General features: G+C 55.5%; 1 protein-coding gene across 1 annotated transcript in view; it reads left to right on the top strand.

Annotated features, from left to right (window-relative positions):
• LOC133348716 (histone-lysine N-methyltransferase SETD1B-like) overlaps nt 1-24795 on the top strand; it is a 31734-nt gene extending 6939 nt beyond the window's left edge. The window contains exons 5-20 of the mRNA XM_061561653.1: nt 3518-3624; nt 4229-5050; nt 5553-5915; nt 6650-7168; nt 7512-8579; nt 9160-9384; nt 9781-9877; nt 10107-10228; nt 10577-10763; nt 10962-11408; nt 11827-14728; nt 16054-16246; nt 17803-17940; nt 18707-18826; nt 19902-20039; nt 20863-24795. Coding sequence (XP_061417637.1) covers nt 3518-3624; nt 4229-5050; nt 5553-5915; nt 6650-7168; nt 7512-8579; nt 9160-9384; nt 9781-9877; nt 10107-10228; nt 10577-10763; nt 10962-11408; nt 11827-14728; nt 16054-16246; nt 17803-17940; nt 18707-18826; nt 19902-20039; nt 20863-21036 — 7622 coding nt within the window. The 3' untranslated portion in view covers nt 21037-24795. The remainder of the gene's footprint in view (nt 1-3517; nt 3625-4228; nt 5051-5552; nt 5916-6649; nt 7169-7511; nt 8580-9159; nt 9385-9780; nt 9878-10106; nt 10229-10576; nt 10764-10961; nt 11409-11826; nt 14729-16053; nt 16247-17802; nt 17941-18706; nt 18827-19901; nt 20040-20862) is intronic.
• Nucleotides 24796-25692: the final 897 nt, after the last annotated feature.

Below are 25692 nucleotides of genomic sequence, written 5' to 3'. Positions count from 1 at the left end.
CGCAACGCACTAACCGCTGCACAACCACTCCCCACAAACAAAAATTGTGTCTATACACACACTCAAACTCAAACACTTAAATATACATTCACTCCCACGTGTGCACAAAATAAAACACTGTCATTCACTCTCATTCACTCAAATATGCATTCACTAAAACTCACTCATTCAAACGTGTGCAAACATACATTCACCTCCATGCACATTCAATCAAAGATGCACGCCCACACTCACTCACTCACACACTCACACTCAATCAAACACACTCACTTCAACGAACTCACACTCAAAGATGCTTAAATACACGCACTCCAACACACATACTTAAACACACACTCAACCAAACACTAGGCCACTATCATCCCTTCTAGACATGATGCATACCTGTCAACCCCTTATCAGCGCCTACCTTATTACAGACCAATTCAGACCTTATTGGTCACCTCGAGCCCTTGTAAATCTCAACGTTCATCCTACAAAGTCCCATCACAAGGGAGAAACACAAAACAAATAGACAAAACATTATTTTTGCCCGTATTGAACGGCTGTACACCATATGGACCTGAAAACTCAATTGGGTAGGAGGCATGATGCCTCCTACCGAAATCTACTCAACTTTATAACAGTCAAGAACATCGACATACTCGAATCAAAACACAGCGATCTTTGCACGTGCAATTTTCTGAATGCATGTATCGGGAAAGTAGAAATGGACGGAGTTGAATCAATGTATCAGTGCATCGTTAAACTCGCTGATAGCCACTCCTGTGTGGAAGAGCTTTCCAGCTTAATGAGGAGCTTGCGCTCTTTAATCCTCACGGGACGCCGATGTTCGTATCGCACAGGCCGGTCAATTCCACGACACAATTTCTCCATTTGTCCACAACAGGCCACCTCGCACTCAAAACTCCGCACGGATAGATTCTAGAATCCGTTGCCATACTGTGAATCTCCTGGCCGCTGCGCGGTGCTGGACTGCCAATGAGATAAACGGGACTTTTTTTTAAGTAGCCTTATCCTTTCCTCAAGAAGCAAACCTAGATATGTGGCGGCCTGGAAACTGGTTTGTGTTTTGTACTAGGAGCGTGTAAAATTAGCTGGCACCCTTCCTTAATGATATGTGTGCCCGGGCACGTAACGACGCATCACCAAGGGATGCTACACGTATCCATTGTTGCTCGCGATGATCCATTGTTTTCGATCGATTGTATTGTCACTTTCAATTGGTTAGCGTCACCCCTCCATCCGCGGGAGGCGCTGCTCCATTCACCGCAGCGTCAACAAAAACGTTGATTGAATTTACTCGCAGCCTTGAATCGTGCCGATTGATTGAATCGCCGGGGTCGGCTGGCGGTGATATTTTTCACCCTGACTAGGGATCCACAAATCTCTCTCACCCAAAGTTCGCTGCAAAATTTACCAGGGTTGTCAGGTAATTTGAAAGTCCGTATCCATCTCCAATAATTACAAGATTTTCAATCACCTGCAATACACTCCGTATATGTGAATCGAAGAACTCTGCTCTTTACGCAGTGTGATTCGATACATCTGCGGTGAGCTCAAGAACAATATTAATTGGTGAATCTATGCATCGTCACACCCTTAATCACCGGCATTCTCTGGCGAAATGTTAGAATGCACGGGCCGGAGGGAAGAGAGGTTGGCAGTTGCCAAATTATTTCCCTTTTTAGCATCGCGTGCCGGTTGAGACAGGAGGCGCTTGCTGTGCTCATACATTTCTCTCACACGCAAATGTTTAGCGTCATAGGCTGTCAGGGCAAGTACTGTTGGCAAGCATGTGACACATGAGAAAGGCCGATGTGGCCAATACCATTCCAGAGCCGCCTTTGTCTCCCAAGTACTGATGTTCAATAATAATGAGGATAGGAACGGACATGTCGATTGCGCCGTAACAAGGGCCCTTAAATCACCACACCAGCTGTTCATGTAAAGCTGAGTCGCCCTAGGGGAGGTCCAGCACCTATTCAGATGACGCTTGCCACTCGAAGTTTTAAGTTTGTTTTGTTGAGCCAGGTGAGAACCCAAGGAACGACGACAGAGTCTCACCTGCAAGAGTTGCCCGGGGCATTAGTCTGCCAGTTGGGGGCGATGATTACTGCTGTGTAATCTCATTTGAGTAACTTGCGGCGTCATTTTCGGACTTGGCAAATTTGGATCCTCACGCCGGCACGCAATGGCCCGCTCTTCCGAATGACATCAGGGGCGTCTCGAATGTCAACTGTGAAGCAGACGCAACAATCGTTCCGGTTGTTGTGCCCGTCGTTATAACCAGGGCGGCCGCCGGATTTGAACCGTGAACCTTTGCGACAAACAAGCGGCGAACGCGCCGCCGCTCGGTCATGCCGCCGTTCCACTAAAGTTGGCCGCGGTGCCAATAATCGATGTCAGGTCATTGGGTTCGTAGCGCAGCGAATTACGCTACGTCACCGTTCCCCACACCGCGCACAAGTTAAGGCTAATTAAATGCAGCCTTAAGTCTTAACAGACTGTTGGGGAAATTAGCGCGGTTGGCTCCATATGGTGCGAATGAAGTTCAACATACATATGTACGTTAGCGAACACCTGTGAAGGCTAATACGGCAAAGTAATGGGGTGATGTGTGGTGAGCGCCAAGTTTGCTGGGGACACGCAGACACAGCGAGTGTTTGCCTCGTTTGCGTAAATTAGCATGGCGACACGGACGCAGCGTGTGCGTCTCCCAACTTGGGTTACCCGCGACAAACAGACATCAGCGGGTCCCAGACAATGTCGTGTAATCTGAGAACAACTGTGCTGTTGGCCGGAAAATCGGCCCCTCAGTTAAGTCCCCCTTCCACTACCTGACCAACGAGTTTGGATGTACTTTTAATTCGTACGGTTTTGGTTAATAACGAACTTTTGGGCCGATGGTTCAGTTGAAAAGTAAAAATTGCTTTCCTCGCCGCAGCATTTTGCGCCGGGCAAAGTTGTCTGTGATGCTAACACACGAGCGTGCAATTTCTGTGGGGTGCTGTGGCGATACGCCGGTTTTTACGCATTGCTCGGCGAGCCCCGTTGCACTCGGAATGAATGAGTGAGAGTGCGGGAGTGTGTGCTTCTGAATAACTGTCTGTGTGAGTGTTTGTGTGTTTGAATGAGGTGTGCAATCAGCTGTGCGGTTTTCAGTGTGCACGTATGATCTCAGGTCAGGTGGCCCAGCGGTTAGAGCGAGAGGCTCGTAATCGGAAAGTTGCGAGTTCAGATCCTCATTGGGGTTTAACTCGGCCTATCATCATCATCCGTCCGGGGTCGATAAAATTAGTACCACATGCTGGGGAAGTCAATAGTGGTCGTCATATGAAGAGTCCCACCCCACGCCAAAGGAATTCGGAATTTCCACCACTGGCTCAGGCCTGTAAACAGGAGATGAGCCCCATCGTTTTTTGCCCAGCTGAGACAGCTGTGACTGGCCATCCCGCGATGGCCCAGCTGTGACAGCGGCGAGTGACCGCCACCGTTTTGTTGTCCTTCTGCCCAGGGGAGATGCGGGGGAAGCTCTACGATCTCCTGCTCAGCGGGAAATTCACGCCGCAGACGTTGCCGGTGGAGAAGCTCACGGAGGAGGGGCCCGCCGACACGTGCCAGGTGAGGTTGGCTCTCCTGTATTTACTGTTCGTGTTGTTGTTGTTGTTGTTGTCGTTGTTGTAATTCCCTCTTCTCTAAACTTGTTTTACGGTGACCAGAGGCCTTGGAGTTCAGAGCGCTGAGCTGGCGCTGCTGAAATCCCAAGTTTAAATCCAGACAGACACCGGTAAAACCCCAGGGTCTCAAACGCAGTGAATCGATGGTCTCAGCCCAACCACCAATGACCAAGCAAAAAAAATAGCCACCACGTTAAATTTGGTTGTGCACTTAAATTTTCTAAATTCCAGCAGTGTAAATAACATTCTTAATTTTGACCAATCATGTGTGAAACGTTACTCTCAGCGACAGGACTGGTGGAAAAGTGCTGCCCCTACTGTATGGACCACAGGTCACTTGAGGTCTCGCTGGTAGCTCTGTGATATTTGTTTACCTGGGTCGTTGTCTAGCACGGAGGGGTGCATAATGCTCATAGCACAATTGGGATGACATCTGGGACAAAGACATTTCTTTCTTGAAACCCATTTCACCCGGTCTACGCTGCGAGCGCACGACAGTAACTCCTTGACGTTTGTGCGTGCCGCCGCTGCCGCCGCTGCCATCTCAGCCCTGTGACCCGCGCCGCCGGACGTTGAGCGAGAACGGCTGCTACCAGAGCGCTGCATCGGCGAGCCTGGCGTCGGCCGACACGCCCTACTCCACCGACACGGCCTACTCGAGCGGTCTGCGCGATACCCCGGCCTCCTCCTCGGTACTGCCGCCGACGCCGCTGTCGTCGGCGACGCAGCACGGCACGCCGGGCTCCGTCGACTCGCTATCGTACGGCTCGATGCACAGCGCCGGCACCCCGGTCTCTCTCGAGCCGCCGCAGACGCCCACCGCCTCTTGTTCCTCCTCGTCGTCAGCCGCCCCTCTTCACGAGGCGGCCTACCTCCCGACGACGGCGAAGGAGGGCGGGCGGCGCACCGCAACCGGCGCGACTCAGCGGTTCTTCCCGGCGGAAGGGTACGCCGGCCAGGGCCTCGAGCACAAGTCGTTCGCGGCGCCGCCCGAGACGACGGCGTGGCAACAGCCACTGCTGCCGTCGCCGTCGGCGTTCCACGGGTCGGCCCACCACGGCCGCCCCGGCGGGTTCCCCAATCATCCGCCCCCCCCGCTGCCTCCCCCGCCGACGACGACAACCTACGCAGGATACCCGGGCTCGTCGGCGACAACCCCGGCGGTGCCGGCGGCGGCGGCGGTGACCGCCACGGCCGCTCCGCCGACTTCCGCGCCGTGGACGGGAGCGTACGGCGAGCCGGAGCGGCCAAAGTCGCCCCCCGGCGAGGGACCGCCCCGGCACGGGGAAGGGAGTGATGGCTCGTTTGTGACGGCCAAGGCATCGGTGGCGGCTGACTCACCGTCGCTCTCTCGGGAGAGCGGAGTGAAGGTGAGGAGTGATGGCGGTTTGCGTCTGTAGAATTGTCTAAAGGCTCGTCTTAGACCCACCTCGATGACACCTTTACAAGTTTACAGTCTTTTCCATTCACACAATTCCCACCTTCCCCTAGAGAGCTATGATTAAAATGAATATATCTGTTTTTTTGCAATTAATGTAGAAAGCATGAATGCATTAGCTCTGGCCGTCCGTCTGTTATGTCGTGCAATACGAAGAAAGCGTTGCTATAAATTAGTGTTGATGCAACATTAACACTGTGTGGGAACTCGCAGGTGTCACTGTCGAAACTTGCTAAATTGAAAAACTATTTTTGCAATTGAGCCAAACGGGTAAAGCCACGTCGCAAACTTCGCCCCCTGCCATGAAACTGCTGCGGACCTGAGCCCCGCCGTGATGGTTCTGCATCGTAAGAATGGCGCCAATACCAAACGCACCTGCGTGATTTGATTCGGCGCCGGTTTGTGTCGCTCTCTCTCTCTCTCTCGCCGAGAAGACTTCCCGCCGCACGCCGTCGCCCGTGCCCTCCGCCTCCTCCACGCCGCCCCCCTCCTCGAGCCTGCCCGGCGAGAGTCCCCCGGGCTCGGCGCAGCCGTGCAGCCTCGACTCGCGCATCGAGATGCTGCTCAAGGAGCAGAGGGCGAAGTTCCCCACCTTCCTCATGGACGACAACGTCCCCAGCGGCGAGAGGGAGGCGACGCGCGGACGGAGGAGGCCTCCGTCCCCGCCCACGCCTCCCACGCCCATCTCCACCATCTACGGCTTTGAGCTGGAGGAGATCTCGCCGACACCGTTGTCTTTCTCCGACGAGTCGGACATTGGTGATGAGGTGGATGACAGTCGCGACGAGAGGAGCTCGGTGAGGATGGATCAATTCGTAACTTCTCCCCCGCTGCTGAAAAACCATTTCGATGAATTGTCGCGATTTGGGCACTGGTTGTGATTTGATTGATAGAATCGATCCTGTATGGTTTTTATTTTTCACTGTGTCATTTGTATCGTTACTCACATCTATGGTATTGTGAGTGCAGTGACATTATGTACGTGTATGTTGAAATTCTTTCTCACCGTATGTAGCCAATTGTGCTAATCGGAGGTGCGGGGAGAAGCACAAAAAATTAAACACAAAAGCATTCATAGATATACTTTTTCACATTTTGGCTATTTAATGAATTGTTGTGATTTAATATAAGAATCAATACTTTTTGTCCCATTTGTCTAACCTTATTTGTATGGTTCATTTTTAGTTTGGCCACCTCTGAGTTCTAATTGGCTGACGTTCTATGCCTAGCGCTTAATTTCCGCCTGGTCTGCCCAGAAAATATTTCGGCACCTGGGACGCCACATCCAGTTTTCCTCTCACTATGGCTGTGGCTACCAATTACGAGCCACCTACTCCAGTCCAGCGACCCGAAAAGAATTCAGTGAGAAATGAACCCCTGACTTTGGTCACAATTACACTAACGATCGCCCATGCCTTCTTTAAAGTGTCTGCAACGTACGTCCGAAATCGTATCGTTGCCCTCGCACGTCGCGCCAACCAAATGAATGAAACGACACTGACTAAGCGCCGCGTCGCCGCTTTTCCCGCAGAGCTCAACGATCCTCAAGGGCGTGGAAGCGATGGTGTCGACGCTGCGCAAGGACAGCGAGCTGAGGCCCTCGAAGCCGGACGTGTTCAGCCCGGACACGCGCCTATCGTTCAGCTCCGAGAGCGGCGGCGCCCACACGCCCAGGGCCGAGCAGCAGCAGCAGCAGCAACCTCAGCAGCCGCCGCCGACGACGCCAACGACGTCGTCTTCGTCGCGGCCGAGCAGCAGGACTCAGACGCCCAAACAGGACGTTTGGCCGCAGACGCCGAAGCAGGACAGCTGCCCGGCGACGCCCAGCAAGAGCCTCGGTGGCGCCAAGCCCGACAGCCGCCCCTCCACGCCGAGCAGGCCGCCGCCCCTGCCAGCTAGGTCGGACGGCGAGGGCAGGCTGCCGTCGGAGTGCGCCACGCCCATCGTGGACGCCGAGGACAGCAGGGGGGCAGACGTGGAGATGGTCGAGGTGCCCAGCGAGGGTAACGCTCCGCGACGGGAGGCGGCGACGCTCGCCTGTGGCGCGAGGGTCGGTGGGTCGTGTCGGTTTTGTGCGCAGCGGTTACTGGAGCCGAGGGAGTGGCGGGATGCGGAGGGAGAGGGGACGGGAGAGGTGGTAGAGGGCGTGCAGGGGAGTAGAGTGACACGAGAGACGAAAGGGCAGAGCGAGTCAATGGTGGATCTTGGAAGATCGTGAGTGTGATCTCTAAATTTATCTGCGATTGGATTGGGAGCCAGTAGAGGGATCTGAGTGTCAGGTGCGAGTCAGGAGCCTGGCAGTGGCATTTTTTATTTTTATTTCTCATGACCATTGTTCACTTTGTAAAATGTTTGGTGTTTAATTGGCCTTGTGTTCTTGTTGATCTCCGCAGCCTCCACCTCCCAAAGAGCTGTCGGACGACGACATGGACATCTCGGACAATGAGACGGGGCAGTCCTCGTCCATCTCCGCACCCATCGAAGTGAACTCGCCCGTACCCACCTCAGTGCCCCACCCCCTGCCAACGTCCATCCCCCCCACGGGGCCGCCCCCCATCAACCTGCCCCCCCCGCCGATCCCCCCGCCCCCCCACCCGCCCCCGCCGGGATTCCCCCCCTCCATCCCGCCCCCCTTTTCCATGCCACCCCTTCCGCCCCCTCCCTGCGTTCCGCCGCCCCCTCCTCTGCCAACGCTGGTGCCGCCCCCTCTGCCGCCTCCGCCGCCGCCGCCGCCTCCTCCGCCGCCGTCCTCCGTCCTGAGGCCTCCGCTGCCGCCCCCCCCGGGGCTGCCGATGCCCCCGCTGCCCCCGCCGCTGCCCCCGCCCCACTCGGCCATGCCGCCGCTGCTGCCCCACTTCCACTACGGCATGCCCAACCAGGCGGAGCTGGTGCGGCACTGGTTCCGCAGCACCGCGCCGGGGGCGCCCATGTCCTTCCAGATGCAGACGCAGATGCTGAGCCGCATACACATGATGCAGCGCTACTCGGCCAACTCGGCGGGGATGCCGGGCCAGCCCGCGCCGGGCCAGCCCGCGCCCCACGCTCCGTACCCTTACCCGTACCCGCTTCCCAGGCCTTCTCACGCCGGCGGCGCCGGTGGTCCCGGCGGTCCCGGCGGCGTCGGCATGGGCGGCATGGGTCACTTGCAGGGGCCGCCGATGTCTGGCGGTGCCGCGCCGCCCTACCCGTCGGCGCAGCTCTACCCCAAGCTGCCGCTTCCTCTGCCACTGCCGCTGCCGCTGCCGCCGGTGACGTTCAACCCGGCGGTTCCCCCGCCAGGGTACAGGCCGCCCCCCAAGAAGAAGGACGACCCCCACCAGGCAACGATCGATGGCGTGCTGGAGGCCGTGATGACCGAGCTGAAGAACATCATGATCCGGGACGTGAGGAAGCGAATGGTGGAGGGTCTCGCCTTCAAGACCTTTGACCACTGGTGGGAAAAGCAGGAGAGGAATTTCAAGGTGAGGTGCTTGAATGTCGCTCGCCGGGATGGGGAGTTTATTTTCTTTTCAGGTTCGTCACCGTCGTCATCCTCGTCAGCTCAGTGGGCCTTACCTAGTAAAATTAAAATAGTTTAGTTTGTCTCACACGGACCACGGGGGTTACAGGTTCTCTGATTTCCTCCGACCTGAAGACGAACGCTTGTTAATTAACTTAAAATAGCCTCCTCACAGCAGTCGGTTAACTTGACAATGTGAGTTTTCACAGCCAATATGCCATTCGGTTCATAATTAAATTTTTAGGTCGCAACTTAATAATTGTAACTTGGCCAAACTCAAAACTCCGTTATGAATCGCGCGACGCATTAATTGAATTGGCCAAACCTCTTGTGGTGTAAACATAAGATTGCGAAATAAATCTTGCCCACGCAAATCAACACATTAATCCCTTATTTGTCAACCGTTCATTCAATATATTTAGCCAATTAAATACTGGACGCATCCGTAAAGACAATGTCAAAGCGAGTGTCGCGCCCGTGTCCCAACAGTGCTGAGATCCAACCGCTCGTTCTTTTCTCTCTCTCCTGCGTCCGCCGCGCAGACGCCCTGCAAGGAGGAAGAGGCCGGCAAGTCGGAGGAGGTCGCCAAGCCGGAGGACGCTGGCGGAAAGAGCGACGAGCCGGGCAAAGCGGCGGCGGAGCCCATCTCGGCGTTGCTGTGCGGGCCCTCGCCCTTCGAGAGCTGGGGGAAGGGCTCGGTGCTGGGCGTCGACGGCCTTGGCTTCGGCATGGGCCTGCGCGGCGCGCTGAGGTTGCCCTCCTTCAAGGTGACTCTCAGTCCCAGGCCAAAGGGATGACTCGCCCTCGTGACGTCGCTTGGAGCGGACGTTGTTGTCGGCCTCCTGTAACTTCACACTGCTGGGCGAAGGCCTCCCCCCCCACCCACCTCGCTCTCTTCCGTTACTTTCTTTCCTCAGCTGTTGCTGTACAATAGCGGCCTCCAAACTCTATCTGGTGCCGTCTCGCTCCTGTCTTCCCTACCCCCGTCTTCCTCCGCTTCTCTTCCCTTCTGCCGGTCTCCCCTCCAGCGTTAATCTTCCGCCTCTCATCAGTCGTTCTAATCACGTTGTGCTGCTCCATTTCCACAACATTTTTATTGTAACTTGACAGCAGCATCGTGAGTGACCACCAAACGGTTCCTTCCCTTCTTCCTATGTCCCCAGGTGAAGCGGAAAGAGCCCCCGGAGCCAGCTGCCGTGTCGGAGCAGAAGAGGGCGCGCCTGAGCCCCTCGTGCGAGCTGGAGGAGGAAGACGATGAAGGTTTCCATATTTTATTATACTGTATTTTAGCATCAGCGTGGCCTTAACCCGTTGCATACCGGCACATCTCCACCACTGCCAATAGCACAATGGACGACCACCTTTGTGCGTGTGCTTTTGTGTGCGTGTGTGTGCGCATGTGTGTGCGTGTGTGTGCATGTGTGCGTGCGTGCGTGCGTGTGTGTGTGCGTGCGTGTGTGTCTGCGCGCGCGTGTGTGTGCGTGAGCAGAGGAGAGGATGAGCGACGCCTCGGAGGCCGAGGGGCAGCCGGTTGGACGCGTGCGGAAGCACAGGGTGGCCCGGCCGCTGGAGCTCGACAGCGAAGGGGAGGAAGAGGAGGAGGAGAAGAAGGTGGGGATCCACCATGTCGTCGCCCCATCCAAACGGCGATCCACCCTGCGTCGCCGTCGTCACACGCGAAGGGCGCTCCACGCCGTGGAAATAGTCGATCAATCCGTCGATCATTTCTGCGATGAATGAAATTGTGTTAGCAGCATACTTTTGGAGACCGCGGGAGAGATGGAAGGATGTGGTGGAATGAGATATGAGGATAGTGCATGGCACAGAATAGAAGTTCATGGGGAAAGAACATTTTATCAGGTGACCCTATGCCGTCATCGGACTTTGGGTCAAAAAACAACAACCCTTTTCAGATGAAGCTTCACTTTACACTGATTCTATTCCGCCCTTTTCTCCCAGGAGCAAGAGATGTCAGTGGAGGAGGAGGACGAGGAAGAGGAGGATGAGGAGGAGGAGGAGGAAGAAGAAGATGATGATGTGGAAGAGACGGAAGAGGCAGCGGCGGAATTGGCGGAGGTGGTGGAAGAGGAACGCTCTGACGTGGAGAAGAAGGCGCGAGCAGTCGACGTGAAGATGGAATCGGATGGTAACGACGCCGGCCGGACCACAGACACGATTCCAACAGTCGATTCGCAAAATCTAGTTTAGACTGCGTAATGTATGCACGTTTTGAACCGGGCATGATCCTGCAAAGGTGATCGGGCATTCCTCGGGGCCGCTCGGTTCAACACAAATACAAAAAACCGCCCTTAACGCTTTTCTTTCCTATTGACTCATTCCACAGGCGCTCAGACGGCCAGCGAGGTCTCCTCAAAGTCCGGCACGGAGTCGACCTCCGCATCCGGCTCGGAGTCGCAGTCGGAGTCGCGTTCTGGCTCGGAGACGCAGTCGGAATCGGAGCCGGAGTCTGAGCTGGAGACGGCGAGTCGCGTGTCTCCATCGGACGCCCGCCCCGCGGACAAGGCCTCGTTGTCCATCTCCTCGTCCTCCTCGTCGTCGTCGTCTTCGTCGTCGTCCTCCTCCTCCTCGTCGTCCTCCTCCTCCTCGGAGTACGAGAGCAGCTCTTCGTCGTCCGAGTCGTCCGAGTCCGAGTCGGAGGAGGAGGAGGAGAGCGCGAGGCGCGAGACGAGAGCGCGGGCGAGCGCTGGTGCCGTGGCGGCGGCGCTGGCGCGCGACGACGAGGACTACACGTTCGACGCCGACGACGAGGGCGACGAGGTGCCCACGGCAGGTATGGGTTGCCCCCTCTCGCTCCGCCGTCCCCGTCTGCCCGTGAAGTGTTCACCCCCCCCCCCCACCCCCGCCGGCAGACCGGTGCTGGCCATGTCGTCGCTGGCAGTCTCGTCGGCCTGTGCGTTTGGCGTCGGTGAGATCGGCGGTCGTGCCGAGACAGCTTCGGTCATGCAGGTCAAAGTTTGATTAGGGATTTGAGATCCAAAACGTGCGCTCTGTAGAATTCAATTGGCTCCATAGACTAACAAAGCGCCCATGGACTGCTGTAGAACCCTTAGATTAATATAGGACTTAACTAACATTGAAGTCATACGAACAGAACCCATAGTATAACATAGGACCCGTAGACTGATATTGAACCCATAGATAATTATCAAAACCCATAGACTTAACATCACATGCCAATACTGTTGCAGACCTGCCGGCGTTCTGCGAGCACAAGAGTGAGCCGGGTTCCCCCGTGGCGGCATCGCCGCCGCCGCCGCTTGCCGTTGCGGCCGCTCCGCCGGGCCGGCCGGTTGCACCGCTCGGCGTGGGGCCGGCCACGCCACCGGGCGCCCCGCCGCGCTCGGACGAGAGCGACCTGGAGACGGCCGAGTGCGACGACGAGGAGGAGGGGGACGTGCCTCGGACGCCCGGCAGGGACCCGCCGCTGCAGTCGACGTTCTCCGACGTCGACTTCCCCGAGTCGCGGGGGCCGCGGCTCTCCTCGTCGGATGCGGACTCCTGCGGCGGCGGCGGCGTCGTCGCGTGGAGGATTGCGGCGCAGAGGCCGCCACCGACGGCGCCGCACGGCTTTGCCGTGCCGCAGAGGGTGTCTTCGACGGCGCGGACGTCGCTGTCGGACTCTGTCACTCCCGCGTCGCTCCTGGGGTCCCTGTCGGGGTCGACGTTGCTCCCTCCGCGGTCGCCGAATCTTCACCTCAACATCCCCGTGACGCCCGGCAGGGACATGGGCTTCGTGTCGCCATTTGCCGAGGCTTTGCCGCGCAGCCCGGCCGCCAGTGACGGCGAGAGCCAGCGGCGCGTCCTCGCATCGGCCGACTGTGGGCCGCTGCCCGGCAAGGAGTTTCCTTCGTTTCAGAATTCGCGGACCTTTGTTGGCAAGGACGACGACACTGCGATGGACACCTCCTTGCCCCCGCTGGACGGCAAGGAGACGTCGAGCGGCCAGAAGAGGACCGAGAGTCTCTTCAGGAGGGGCGAGATCGAGTGCGACATCTCATCGGACGACGACGTCCCGGAGCACAACGGGGCCGTGTCGGCCATACTCTCCTTCCTGTCGGAGGACGAAGCGCTGGAGGAGAGTCGTCCCTCGCCCGAGCCGCCGGTGGACGAGAGGGATCGGTCCGAGACGAAGGACGACGTCGCTTCGCCGCAGGCCTCGTCCCCCGCCGTGACCCCCGATGACATCTGCAAGCCGAGGTCCGAGGCCAAAGTCGCCGACGTTTGCGAGGAATCGAAGAGGTCGACGTCGGACAAGATCAAGCTGCGGCCCGTGGTGATGCTACACTCGAGGGACTGGGAGAAGCTCAAGCAGTTCCGCTACGTGGACGCAGACCGGACGGAGAAGGTGGTGACACTGAAGCTCTCGGCGCAGCAGTCGGCCTTGCAGGCGGAGCTCGGCAAAAACCTGCGGTACAAGGCCGACTCCGGCACCGCCGCCGACGTCGCCGCCGAGCTGCTCGCCGAGATCACGCAGAAGGGCGCGCGGGAGTCGCGGGCCGACGGAGCGACACGGCCGTCGGAGGACGAGCGGGAGGACGGAGAGCTCGGGCGCCCGGCGGCGGAGAAGATGGAAGTGGAGGTCGTGTGCAAGCGAGAAGTGGAGGCGCCGGAGGAGACCACGGAGGAGACGGAGGAGGCGGAGGAGGAGGAACGGGAGGAGGATCGTCGCGTCGTCGGCGAGCTGCGCCTGCGAGCGGCCTCGTTCACCGAGAGCCCCAAGCCGGCAGAGACCAAGTTGAGATCGAAGCGCAGGGGAGTTGTTCCTGTGGAGACGGTGCCCGCGCCGTGCGTCACGAGCGAAGCCGCCGCCTCGCCTCCCCTCCTCCCGGGGCCCCCCTCGTCCGCCGAGAAGACGCGGTCCTCCCGGGACGGCGGGGAGCTCGTAGCCCGGGACTCAGAGTCTCGACCGATAGGGACCTCGATCGAGACCGAGTCGAGGCTCACTCCGCCGGACGAGGAGATGTCGCCGCCGCGCGACGAGGTGGAGGGCGACGCTTCGGCGGCGTCGCCTGCCGAGGAGGCGGTGCGGGATTCCAGGACTCGTGACGCGGAGGACTTGAGGCTTTCGGGCGCGGCCGAGGAAATGGTTATTCAAGCCAAGCTCGTTGAGAAGGTGCACGACCTGAAAGAGGAGCTGGTGTCGGTGGAAGAAGAGGAGTTGAAAGAAGAGGTTTTGAAAAGGAAGGTTCTAAAAGAAGAGGTGTTGAAAGACGACGTGGATGTCACCAAAAATGACGACGTCATCAACAAGAGGACGGTGAAGGATGAGGTGTTGAAAGAGGAGGTAATGAGAAAGAAGCCACTGAAGCAAGAGGCCTTGAAAGACGACGTTAAAAAGAGGACCGTTCAGGAGGAGGTTTTGAAAGAGGAGGTCTTGATAAAGGCACTGAAAGATGAGGTTTTAGCAGACGACGCTGTCATAAAGAGGACGGTGAAGGAAGAGTTACCGAAAGATGACATCGTGACAAAGAAGGTGCTGAAAGATGAGGAGTTGAAGGAGGAGGAGAGGAGTGAAGACCGGCTCTCCGAGACGATCAAATCCGAGGTCCTGCCTGAGGCCTTCCTGCCAAAACCCCTCGCTCAGGAGCCGCCCCACTCAGAAGCTCCCAAGGTGGATGTGAGAACGTCCACGCCGCAGCCGGGCGTCACGCCGATCGCCGCCGCCGCCGTCGCCGCCGCCGTCCCCGTCCCCGTCCCCGACGCGCTGACGCCGGTCGGCGTTTGCGGCGGCGGCGGCGGCGGCGTCAGCAGCGGCAGCGACAGGGGCGGCGTCGAGACGGCGCTGGCCGAGGGCCTCCTCGCGGAGGCGACGGCGGCCACGCGGCCCAAGATGGGTCGGAAGGGCCGGCGGCGCGGCCTGCGGCCGTCGGAGGGGCTGGCGGCGCGCATCCCCACGCCGCCGCCCTCGCCGCCCGACTTCCAGTTCCGCCCGCGCAGCCAGTTCGAGGAGATGGCGATCCTCTACGACATCTGGGACATGGGCATCGACGCGGAGGACGTGGAGTACCTGCGCACGACCTACGCGAGCCTCCTGACGCAGGACAACAGCATGGAGTGGCTCAACGACACCCACTGGGTCCCTCACCCTCATATCCTTCCCGTGATAGCGTCGCACGCACCTGCACGCGCACCCCCGCACGCGTACGCGCACCCCCGCCCCCGCACGCGCACCCCCGCACGCGTACGCGCCGCGACACGCCTGCGTACAGACGGCTCAAGCAAAGGTCCCTTCTTTAGCCTTGAATGTACGTAAGTGCCGCCAGCGTGCACCTATTAAGGCTGGCATGGCCAGACACCTTATAGGGGGGGGGGGGGCTCTCTGGCCAGTTCAGGAATCGCTTGCTACTGAGGATAGCCATGGCTGGAAATCGGATTTGGGTTATCAGGTTCACAGCACTAACCACTGTACCACCGTTCCCCACCCCCCCACCCCAATGCACGATCACAAATATAAAGATCCCCCGTATAGCCTTAACAGTCTGTTGAGGCAAGTGCTGTTAGCGAGCACCTATGAAGGCCGGCACTGCACACGAGGGTGGCCAGCACCACGCCCGACGAGCTTTAGCTTCCTTGTGGCGATGTTTTACACACAGCACCAGGTCCTCATATGAGGCTGAGTCGACCTAGGGGAGGCCCAGGACCGGTTCAGATAATCGTCACTAATGTTGGCCGTGAGCTAGAATCGAACTCGTGTCACCGGGCTTGTAGTGCAGCACGCTAACCGCTGCACTACTACTCACACGGGCACACGAACACAAGCACACAAATACACCAACACCACCAGATGCAAACACATGAACACATTGACGCACGGACACACAAACGTGAGTACAGCAACAACAAAACAAAGACATCAATATTGTAGAGAATGAGTACATTGTCTTCGAGCAGTATTGCACAACTAACCGAAGAGACATTTTACGAGGTCAAGGGACAAACCACAGGTGTAAAGCTTTCGTGACTTCAGGGATTCATCTTCTTGGTTCTTTCGGTAAAGTCATGTAGAAGGGAAGTAATAAAATAATAAAAGATAAAAAAATTATTCTCACGACGTTTCGGCCACAACGCAAGCAGCCGTCCTCAGGTGAAGAATGAAACACCACCAAGCTTGGAGCGTCTATTTCCCCCCCCCAACCCAGCTTAAATATACGCTCCAAGCTTGGTGGTGTTTCATTCTTCACCTGAGGACGGCTGCTTGCGTTGTGGCCGAAACGTCGTGAGAATAATTTTATTATGTTTTATTATTTTATTATTTTATTACTTCCCTTCTACGTGACTTTACCGAAAGAACCAAGAAGATAAACCACAGGTGGTTATGGGTCAACGCAAACACGTGGGTGCGCGGTGACCACCACGCGCGGTGACCACCACGCACGCACAATTCGCCCCGCTGCGCTCCTTGACGGCGCCGCACACACGCACATCCCGCGTGCCGAGCGTCCCGGCGGGCGCGGGCACCGCAAGAAGGTGGCGAGCGACGGGCTGCGCGAGCACGCGACGGGCTGTGCCCGCAGCGAGGGCTACTACAAGATCAGCATGAAGGAGAAGGCGCACTACCTGGCCGAGCGGCTCGTCGCGCTGGACGAGCAGCTTCCGGCCGACACGCAGGTGACCCCCGACGACCGCCCGTCCCCCGTGCGCGCTTCGCTCGTTCCTGCCGCATGGCCCGCGCTTTGCCAATGAGACCGTCCTCGTACCTTGGGTCCTCACCGGCGGGCGACGCGGTGGCCAGATGTTAACCACTTGGCCTCGTATGCAGGACGATCCTGACCCTGACGCCCGCTGTATATTTGGACTTTGCGTGTCTCTCTCACGCTTTTTTCGCGTGGATTTTTCATCGGGTCCTCCAGTTTTTCCCTCCACATTTATAATCAACGTGTGTTTGTACATGTCTCTCCCCGTGGTCACGTGGATTTTTCCCCGGGTTTAGAGTATTTGGCTGCAATACATTTCCAGACGATAAGCCACTTCATTGAGCTATCAGTTGTGGCCAGGTCACTTCTGAAAAAGAGCGAAACAGCTCAGTTTGTCTTACCCGGTCATTTTTTAATATACAGGGTGTTTCAAAAAGATGGACCCGATTTGAAATCAGTATATCTCTCCAGCCACAAACCGCCCATGAATGAAACTCTTACCACTTGAAAGGGCGGGGCATAGAGTTTCAACTGATTACTGCTAGATGCCTCTCCCAGTGCATAAACAGCCCCTAGCCTCAGTCATTCGCAAGATGGTGACCCCGCAATACAAGGGGCGTTTAGCGTTCTGCAGTTTAGCAAGACTAAATTTGTAATTGCAGTGCAGCGTGCGTTTCAACGGAGTTTTGGCATTGATCCGCCAATGTCAAAGAGCATTCGTCGTTGGTACCGACAATTTGAGGAAGCAGGCTGTTTATGTGCGGGGAAGAGCACGGGGCAACCACGCACCTCAGAGGAAAACGTGAGAAGAGAGGCGTTTGGGACGAATTCAACTATCGTCTCGATGTTGTCCGTACAGCAGGTGGAGGGCACATGTAGTATTTATAAAATGGTTAGTAAAACTTGATAACTCATTCAACCGTTTGTAATTTTTTGTGTAATTGTAACATGTTGCCATCGTGAAATATACTGCTTTGAAATTGGGTCCATATTTTTTAAACACCCTGAATATCTTAATTTGAAGTTTTCGTGACTGCAGGAATCCATTCTCTTTGGTTCTTTCGGTAAAGTCACATAGGTAAAAAATAATGAAATTAAATAATAATAAATGCAAATAAATCAATTAAATCATAAAAGGGCACAGCAAAATAACTGTAGCGACAGTTATTTTGCTGTGCCCTTTTTTACAGGTGGGAAAGCATGGTCTGCTGCTGAGGCAGACGGACGCTTGTGTTGCGCCCGAAACATCGTGATTTATTTTATTTTATACCTACGTGACTTTACCGAAAGAACCAGAGAGTATGGACCCTGTATATAGTTGATAGGTTCACTCTGCTCGTTCCGCATGCAGGGCCACGCTTTGCCACTGAGACCGTCCTGGTCCCGTGGGCCCTCAACAGTGGATTAACAAACTTGCGAGCCGGCCTGACCCCGACGTCATTTTGTTGCGGTTCCATCCTGACCCTGGTGAGATGTTGTTGTGCTTCCGGCCTCATCCTGGCGTCGTTCTGTCGGTCGTCTCGCTCGCAGGGCATGAGCATCCCGGCCCAGCCGTCTCTGTCGACGCGCGCCGGCTCGGAGCGGCGCTCGGAGCAGAGGAGGCTGTTGGCGTCGTTCGGCAGTGGGGGTCCGGCTGACAGCGACCTCTTCAAGTTCAACCAGCTCAAGGTGCGCACCGCTCACGGTTACAGGACGACGCCTGTCCGGGCGCGTGTGTCCGTGCGCGTGTGTCCGTGAGCACGCTGCGCTACGAACCCGGCAACCCGAGTTCGGATTCCCGCTCACGGCCAATTACGATGGCAGAGATTACCTGAACTAATCCTGGGCCTCCCCTAGGTAGACTCGGCTTGAAATGAGGGGGCGATGCGTAAACATCACATCATCACATCATCACTGGAGAGACGAAGGGGATGATCAGGCATGGTGCTGGCCACCCCATCCCTCGTGTGCCATGCAAGCCTTTATCGGTGCTCTCTAACAGCACTTGCTGCTCCAACAGTCTCTTAAAGGCTGTACGGGAGATCTTTACCTTTGCTTGTGTACGCATGTTCCTGTACGCATATGTGTGGTAATATGTATATGGCTGACTTAGGCCTACTTGCAGGCCATTCCTGCATACACCTCGTGCCGCACAGAGACGGCTGTCACTCAAGTTCAAGTTTATTTATTAAGTATAGCCCTGTGATCCATTCGGCTCTTGATTCGGGTGCAACTGCAACAAAAAAACATGAACAAGAAAACATCTTAAAGTGAATATGTGACTAAGTGCAAACAGAAAATCCACTGAGGGGGGTCTCCTTGGCTAGACCGTAGCAAGCAGTCGGAATGGCTGAGATGAGAAGTAAGGCGCTCATGAGACACACAGGAATTTAAGCAAGGTCTCCGTATGACCCTTTGTGTGTGTGCGCGCGCGCTCTCACGTCTGTGTCTCCAGTTCCGCAAGAAGAAGCTCAAGTTCACCAAGAGCGACATCCACGACTGGGGCCTCTTCGCCTTGGAGCCGATCGCGGCGGACGAGATGGTGATCGAATACGTCGGCGAGGGCATCCGGCAGGTGGGTTAAAACCCCCCCCCCCCCCCCCCCCCCCCCCCCCCCACCTCCCCCCACCACCCCAACTCAGCCTCGGACGCTCTCGCTCGGAACTCGGTCTGATTCCAGGGACCACGGAAGCGTGCCGGTTAGCTTTGCCGCAGGGACTGAGGGAATTCATCGGCGTAGATTGTCGGGGCAGCCTTGGATACCGCGTTGCCACGGGACGGCAGACTCGGATTTGGCCTGGGTTGCTCAAATTGCGTGCCGAACTCGTGTTGGACGGACAGGTTGATTTGATTGAAGGAAAAGTAGTGGGTTTTTTTTCTTCTTCCGTGATGTGCGTGCCAAGTTACCAGAGTTGGGGCTGCCCTTTCCCAGCATTAGTTTGCTAGAAATGCTTGCGAGTCAGTGGACAAGCAACTGAAGATGCTGCAGGCGCCGTAATTGTGAGAACGAAAAAAAAAACTTAAATTCATCGAATAGTTGAGCGGAGGCCGAACTGAGACGTGGCGAGTAGCGGTCGATGGATCGTGCGCACGCACGGTCGTGGATGCGTGAGTAAAGGGAGCGTCTTGAGTCACACATCCCATCCACAAGCGAGCAGCGGCCGCGTGGATGTACCGTACCGTACGCTGAACTTCTTTCGCACCGCACGTAGCCAACCGTGATTATCGGAGGTGTGCGGTGGAGGGCGGAAGGACACCAAATTGAATACGTGAAGCGGTTCTAAAGAAAACGAGTGGGTGTGCGGCGTGAGAAGACGCTTGCGCTTCTGGCCAGGCCACGCGATCGCGTATTCACCTCTGGGGGACAGGCGTACGTCGGGGGGGGGGGGGGGGGGGGTGCGGCAGGGGGCGGCAGGGGGCGACGTCCTCGAGGGGTGACGGTTTGGTAGGAGGGTGGGACGAGTGGGTGGGGAGGGTGGGACGGGTGGGGGGGGAGGAGGATGGGGGGGTCCTTCTTCCGTGTGGCTGATGTAGATGCAGAGCAACAACTACAATTTCACATTCGGGTGGTCGTCTCCTTCGTATTTGTGGTGGGTGGTGGTGGTGGTGGGGGAGGGCGGGTCCTGATCGTGTGCCACGTGGCGCCGCAGGTCATCGCGGACATGCGCGAGCGGCACTACGAGAAGGAGGGCATCGGCAGCAGCTACATGTTCCGCGTGGATCACGACCACATCATCGACGCCACCAAGTGCGGCAACCTGGCGCGGTTCATCAACCACAGCTGCAACGTGAGTGGCGGCGTTCACCCGCCCTCCCCTCCCCTTGCGATCTCACGAAGGAGGTTTCCGTTGTTCGTGCTCTTCCAGGCGAGGAGCGGAGAACGTTGTGAACCCTCTTTCTTTTGGAATCTAGGCCTATGGAAGTTTGCGTCTGCAGATTTCATGGGGTGCTGAATACAAATATAAATGTATTTAATTTGATCTTGAAAATAACATTCGGTCATTTGGGCTGCCAAAAATATGTATCAAAACTTTATGTTCTTGGTTTTTTCGGTAAAGTCACGCAGAAGGGAAACAACAAAACAATATAAACACAAAACAATAAAAATTCTCACGACGTTTCGACTGCAACACAAGCAATCATCATCAGGTGTGAAATCCACAGAAGTAAAATTTCAAAAACTTTGTTTTATATTTTTTTGTATCATTTTTTATGATAGGCCTACAAATGTTTAGATATGGAGGTTTTGAAGGGTGCAGCTTCTTGATTTTTAGACACTTGTGCCTGATCCGTTGGCCTCAGTGTAATTTTTGCATCTAATTGTCATGCGGTTTAAATATCCGTTTCACACGTGATTGTAAGCATGGCTAGTGTTGCGTAATAATTGGTTTCATCGCAGGCTTTCTAATCAACCCCCCTATTAACTATCCACGTCACGTATCAAAGCCTTTGTTGGTTGATTCGTCTGACGCGACGGTCACGGCGTGCCGAGTGACGGTGGCGCTCTCACTCGTGCGCGCAAAACCCAGAGCCCGCGGCGTCGCGTGCGCTGGCTGGCAGTGACAACCGCCGCCGCTCACCTCCCGTTCGCTTTGTTTTCCCCATCTTCAGCCCAACTGCTACGCCAAGATCATCACCGTGGACTCGCACAAGAAGATCGTCATCTACTCCAAGCAGGCCATCGCCGTCAACGAGGAGATCACCTACGACTACAAATTCCCGATCGAGGACGAGAAGATCCCCTGTCTCTGCGGTGCCGAAAACTGCCGGGGAACCCTGAACTAGCGACGCCGGCACATCATCCGTTCGCCTGCTCGCTCGCTCACCCGACCAGCTCGGCCGATCTCACCTCCTCGAATGGGGCAGGGCGAGCGGGCGAGCTAAGTTCCCTGGGTCGGTCAGGCAAAGAGGACAGGAGCTGCGCGTGTGGGTCGATGGTCAGCACGGGCAACTGGCGCGTCGCGTCAAAGGCCGTGAAGGACCAGAGCAATTCTAGGGCAATGGTCACCGGCAATCTGCTCCAGCAAACGCATTCACGGTGGCAACTTGGTTCGCCATTTGGTATGGAGGCATAGAGTTCCCCCCTAGCCAATGAAAACAAGAGTTTTTCTTGAAAGTAGCAAAACATACCAACACAGAACAGTAAAATCGACATGTGCAATAACATACCAAGAAAACAGTAAATCTATGATTAAAAAGTGCGTTTGATGAAGAGTGATTGCTTTTCAGAGCACATCACCTCGGGTAACCATATAATGCCACGTGACGCCTGTCTTGTGATCCGATTGGCAGCCGCCCATGGGCAGAGCAGCGGTCAGATTTGTCCAGATTTTGGACAACTGCATTGTTGACGATAGAAAGTCATTTAGCAACTTCATGATCGCCCTAAAATGAGCGTGGGGGCGCCACGGCCTTTGACGGCGACGCGAATGGCCCGACCGGTCTGAACGGCGACGAGGACGACGACGACGACGTGGAACCGGCACCGCCGAGAGGAGGCCGATTGTTTATTTTCACATTGCTGCTACTGGTGAACTTTTTGAAATGCGTGCAAAAGCAAAAAAAAATGTAAATAGTATATTTTTGTGACGGGAGAAGCACTCGCAAAGGAGGGAGATGGAACTCTTTTTGATTGCTCAATGCTGGCGAGGAGGAGGACGACATGCCAGCGTTTCATTATGCGCACACGTTTTTACACGCCCAATCCCCCGTCCCGTTCTGCGTTTTCCGCGGAGCTCTCGTCGTTATTCGCGCCCGGTTCGAGGTGCTCGTTCACGTGTTTTTTTTTCCCCGGGTTGACTTGACATGGGGGGGGTCACGGGGTGCCAGGGGATGGGGGTGGGGTGACAGCGCCGCTACACCACCCCCCCCCCCCCATCCCTCCGAGTACCCTCAACCTGTTCCACGGTTTACAGCGGCGAACAGCGAGCACGGTTTTCTTCCGGGAAGATCGCAAAACTGGGAAAACCGTTTTTTTGGAGAAAAAGTTTGTTGCTTGAATATTTAGTTTTCGTTTTTGCGAGTTTGACTTTGCGGATGTGACACACGTGTCCCCGTCGCCACCGAGAATCGGTCCCTTCCTTACCGGCGCGGCGCAGGGACTTGCCGTTCCGGCTGGCTCGGACGCCCGGGCGTTCTTCGTGTGCGAGATTGTGGTTTATGGTTTTGTTGTTGCGAGTGACTGCGTTAGGGGTTTTGTTGAGGGGAGCTATGATGACGATGTTTTCTAAGTCACTTTCATTTGGGGTGGGTGGGGGGGGATGTTTGCGTATCTTGTATTTTAATCGCTTTGGGGCTGTACATAAGACACCCGGGGGCCCAAGTCCACCGTGTGCATAGCGCGGCGTGGGCTCCCACCGGAGCTTCTGGCTCTTTCTCCGTGCACTCTTTGTAATTCTGTCCTGTATATAGTTTTGTAATTGAGCGCTGGCGAATGGAAAAACGTGAGTACTGTTAAATGGGGCGTTTGTGATTTTTCTTTTTTTACTTTGACGTTAGCCGAATTTTTGGTTTGGCGGTGACGTGGGGAGCGCGCTCGGGTTCTCTAGGAGCCGCGCGTTGTTGTCGTTGGGGTGATACGGGAGTGAAGTTTGCTTCGCCGGGCGAAGTCACTTGTGTGCGGGCATGGTTGCTGGTCGCCGGCACAGGTAAGATGGTGTGTGGCCCGGCGTGACGCCATCGGGATCGTAGAAGTGCTCGCACCGCACGCTCGGACCTGGATTTGACACCGGAGTCGATCGTCGGGATTTCAAATGTTTACCACGTATCAAGCTCAGGAGCGGGAAAGCAGGAGCAACGTTTTCTCTGAACACTGTGCCCATGGTGCACCGCGGGTAATTTTAGGATGGTCGCCGTCTGCGAATGAATGGTTTGCTGGAAAGGCTTGATCACCCCACATATTCATATAACCTACGCTAAACTTCTTTTTGAACAGGTTACATGCCATTTTCATAGTTTTTATTGTGTCGTGTACGCACACATGGTCGCACAATGACCGGAATCACATTTCTCATCCGCTTAATTAACTGACTGTTAACAAAAGCCTCCCACTGCTTTCTGGACAGATCTTGTGGGTTGTCGAGTTTTTTCAGCACATCCCTCGATTTATAATGATATCAATGTGGCTGTCCAGACCCAGACAAGTGTCATCGCTGCTTCCCTTCGTGGGCAACTGTGATGGCAACGTCCCATTGGTCACCGGCAAGAGGTAAAAATGACGATCCGAGGTTGTTGTGCTCTCAAATCGAATACATTCTTTCTAAAAAGTTGTTTTAATTGGCCGGAAAGAAACGTATGCGTTAACAAATGCTTCACCGATGGCAAATTGCCCGAGTTTTATCCTGGAGTTTAGAAATCTGCAGCGCTGGCCCATCGTCCTTCACGCGCGCGGTGACCGTTGTCGAATTGGCTGTTGTAGAAATATCGGTCCGAGTCTTTTGGCGTTGCCGGCGATCGGCGGTTCGAACTGTGAAGTTTCTCAGGGGGTTGTGTGCCCGCGTGCGAGGAGCGATCGGTCCCTCGGAGGTGTTGGTGGAGCGGTGTCGCGACACGGAGGGAATGTTGCCGTTCGGCACGACGAGCAGTTCGGTTGGGATGAGAGCGGTGTTTAGTCGGTCTCCACGTCAGGTCTGTTTCGAGTCTTGTCTTGGCGGCAACCTGTGGAATTTTAGTCTGGATTTTATTTTGTCAGCATTTCTTGGTGACGAGATGCAATCCGCCGACGCATTTTTGTTTTTAACTCCACGCGTATCGTCTTCGACTCGACTAAGACTAGAATCATTCACACACCGATCAAACGAACACTTGGACGAGAGCGAGCGAGTGCTGTTAAGTTTGTTTTTTGTGTTTGTGAACGCGTCTGGATAAGAACGCGTGTGCATCCATCACTCGGTCTGGAGGAGAGGTGATTCTAACCCGCAGGGATCGACGACCAAAATAACGAAATCATTTTTTTGACTTCCGAATTCAGTAGAAAACAAACCCCCCCATCCCTAAATATATCAAGAGCCACAATGCACGTGATGAAAATACGTGACGGGAGGCCCTTAATAAATAATGCCACGAAGCAAGTTCCTTTTTAGAGCCGCAAGGTTTTGTGACTCCTGTTCCAACTCGTACCTTGGGTTTTAAATTTTTTTCTGTCTCGAAATGTGTCCGCAGCTGAAATTCGTTTTCTGCAACCATTGTTTTGTTTGCCCTAAACCCAGCCTCAACTCTTTTTTTTAAACGATTGTTTTTCTTTATATATTGTGCCTGTTTTGGTGCTAGACAAATTTAAAGCGCGTGAATATTTATTCTTTTTTTTTCCCGAACAGTCGTGGCTGTAATGTACAGAGTTGTATATATCTTGTAAGTTAAAATTTAACCCCTTCTCTGCCAGGACTGCGCCTGGGAGATGGATGCCGAGCGGTGATTTTGGTTCATTGTTAAGCACTCTTACGCTGTGTACATAATGTTTATAGCCGGACGAATCTACCCAGCCCTACATTGTCTAACTGTACCACAGTATGTTTTATAATATAAAGAATTAAAGCCTTCAAAGGTCTTTTTTTAAAAATATGTAACAAAGATACCTGCTGTGTTGGTGTGTATCAGTCATTTTGGCAGTGGCCGTATATTCATGATAATTGCTAAAGAAGCAGAGCTCTGTCATGGAGCCAGAGCTCCCTCGTGGAGCCAGAGCTCTGTCGTGGAGCCAGAGCTCTGTCGTGGAGCCACAAACGTCTCATGGAGCTGAGTCTGTCATATGCCAGAGCTCTCTTGCGGAGCTCTGTCATGGAGCCAGAGCTTTTTCGTGGAGCCAGAGCTCTGTCTTTGAGCCACAAACGTCTCATGGAGCTGAGTGTCATCCCAGAGGTCCCTTGCGGAGCTCTGTCATGGAGCCAGAACTCTGTCGTGGAGCCAGAGCTCTGTCGTGGAGCCATAGCTCTGTCGTGGAGCCATAGCTCCCTCGTGGGGCCATAAAGGTCTCATGGAGCTGAGTCTGTCATATGCCAGAGCTCTCTTGCGGAGCTCTGTCGTGGAGCCATAGCTCTGTCGTGGAGCCATAGCTCCCTCGTGGAGCCATAAAGGTCTCATGGAGCTGAGTCTGTCATATGCCAGAGCTCTCTTGCGGAGCTCTGTCATGGAGCCAGAGCTCTGTCGTGGAGCCACAAACGTCTCATGGAGCTGAGTCTGTCATATGCCAGAGCTCTCTTGCGGAGCTCTGTCATGGAGCCAGAGCTCCCTCGTGGAGCCACAGAATCTCACGGAGCTGAGTCTCCCCTCTGAGCTGGAGCTTTGTCGTGGACCCGGGCTGTCGCACGATTGGGACGTGAAGCTGAGTGGACTTGCCGATGACCGGTACCAGCGGTGTCAAGATCGGCCTCTGCGGAGGACGCTCGTGGAGGACGCTGCTACTGGGCAGACGGAGGGCAGAGGATCGACGCCCACAACAACGAG

The sequence above is a fragment of the Lethenteron reissneri genome, chromosome 28 (assembly GCF_015708825.2).
Source record: "Lethenteron reissneri isolate LAM-NWPU_2019-01 chromosome 28, ASM1570882v1, whole genome shotgun sequence".
NCBI lineage: Eukaryota > Metazoa > Chordata > Hyperoartia > Petromyzontiformes > Petromyzontidae > Lethenteron > Lethenteron reissneri.
The sequence above is the reverse complement of the archived record's forward strand: the minus strand, read 5'-3'. Positions and strand labels throughout refer to the sequence as shown.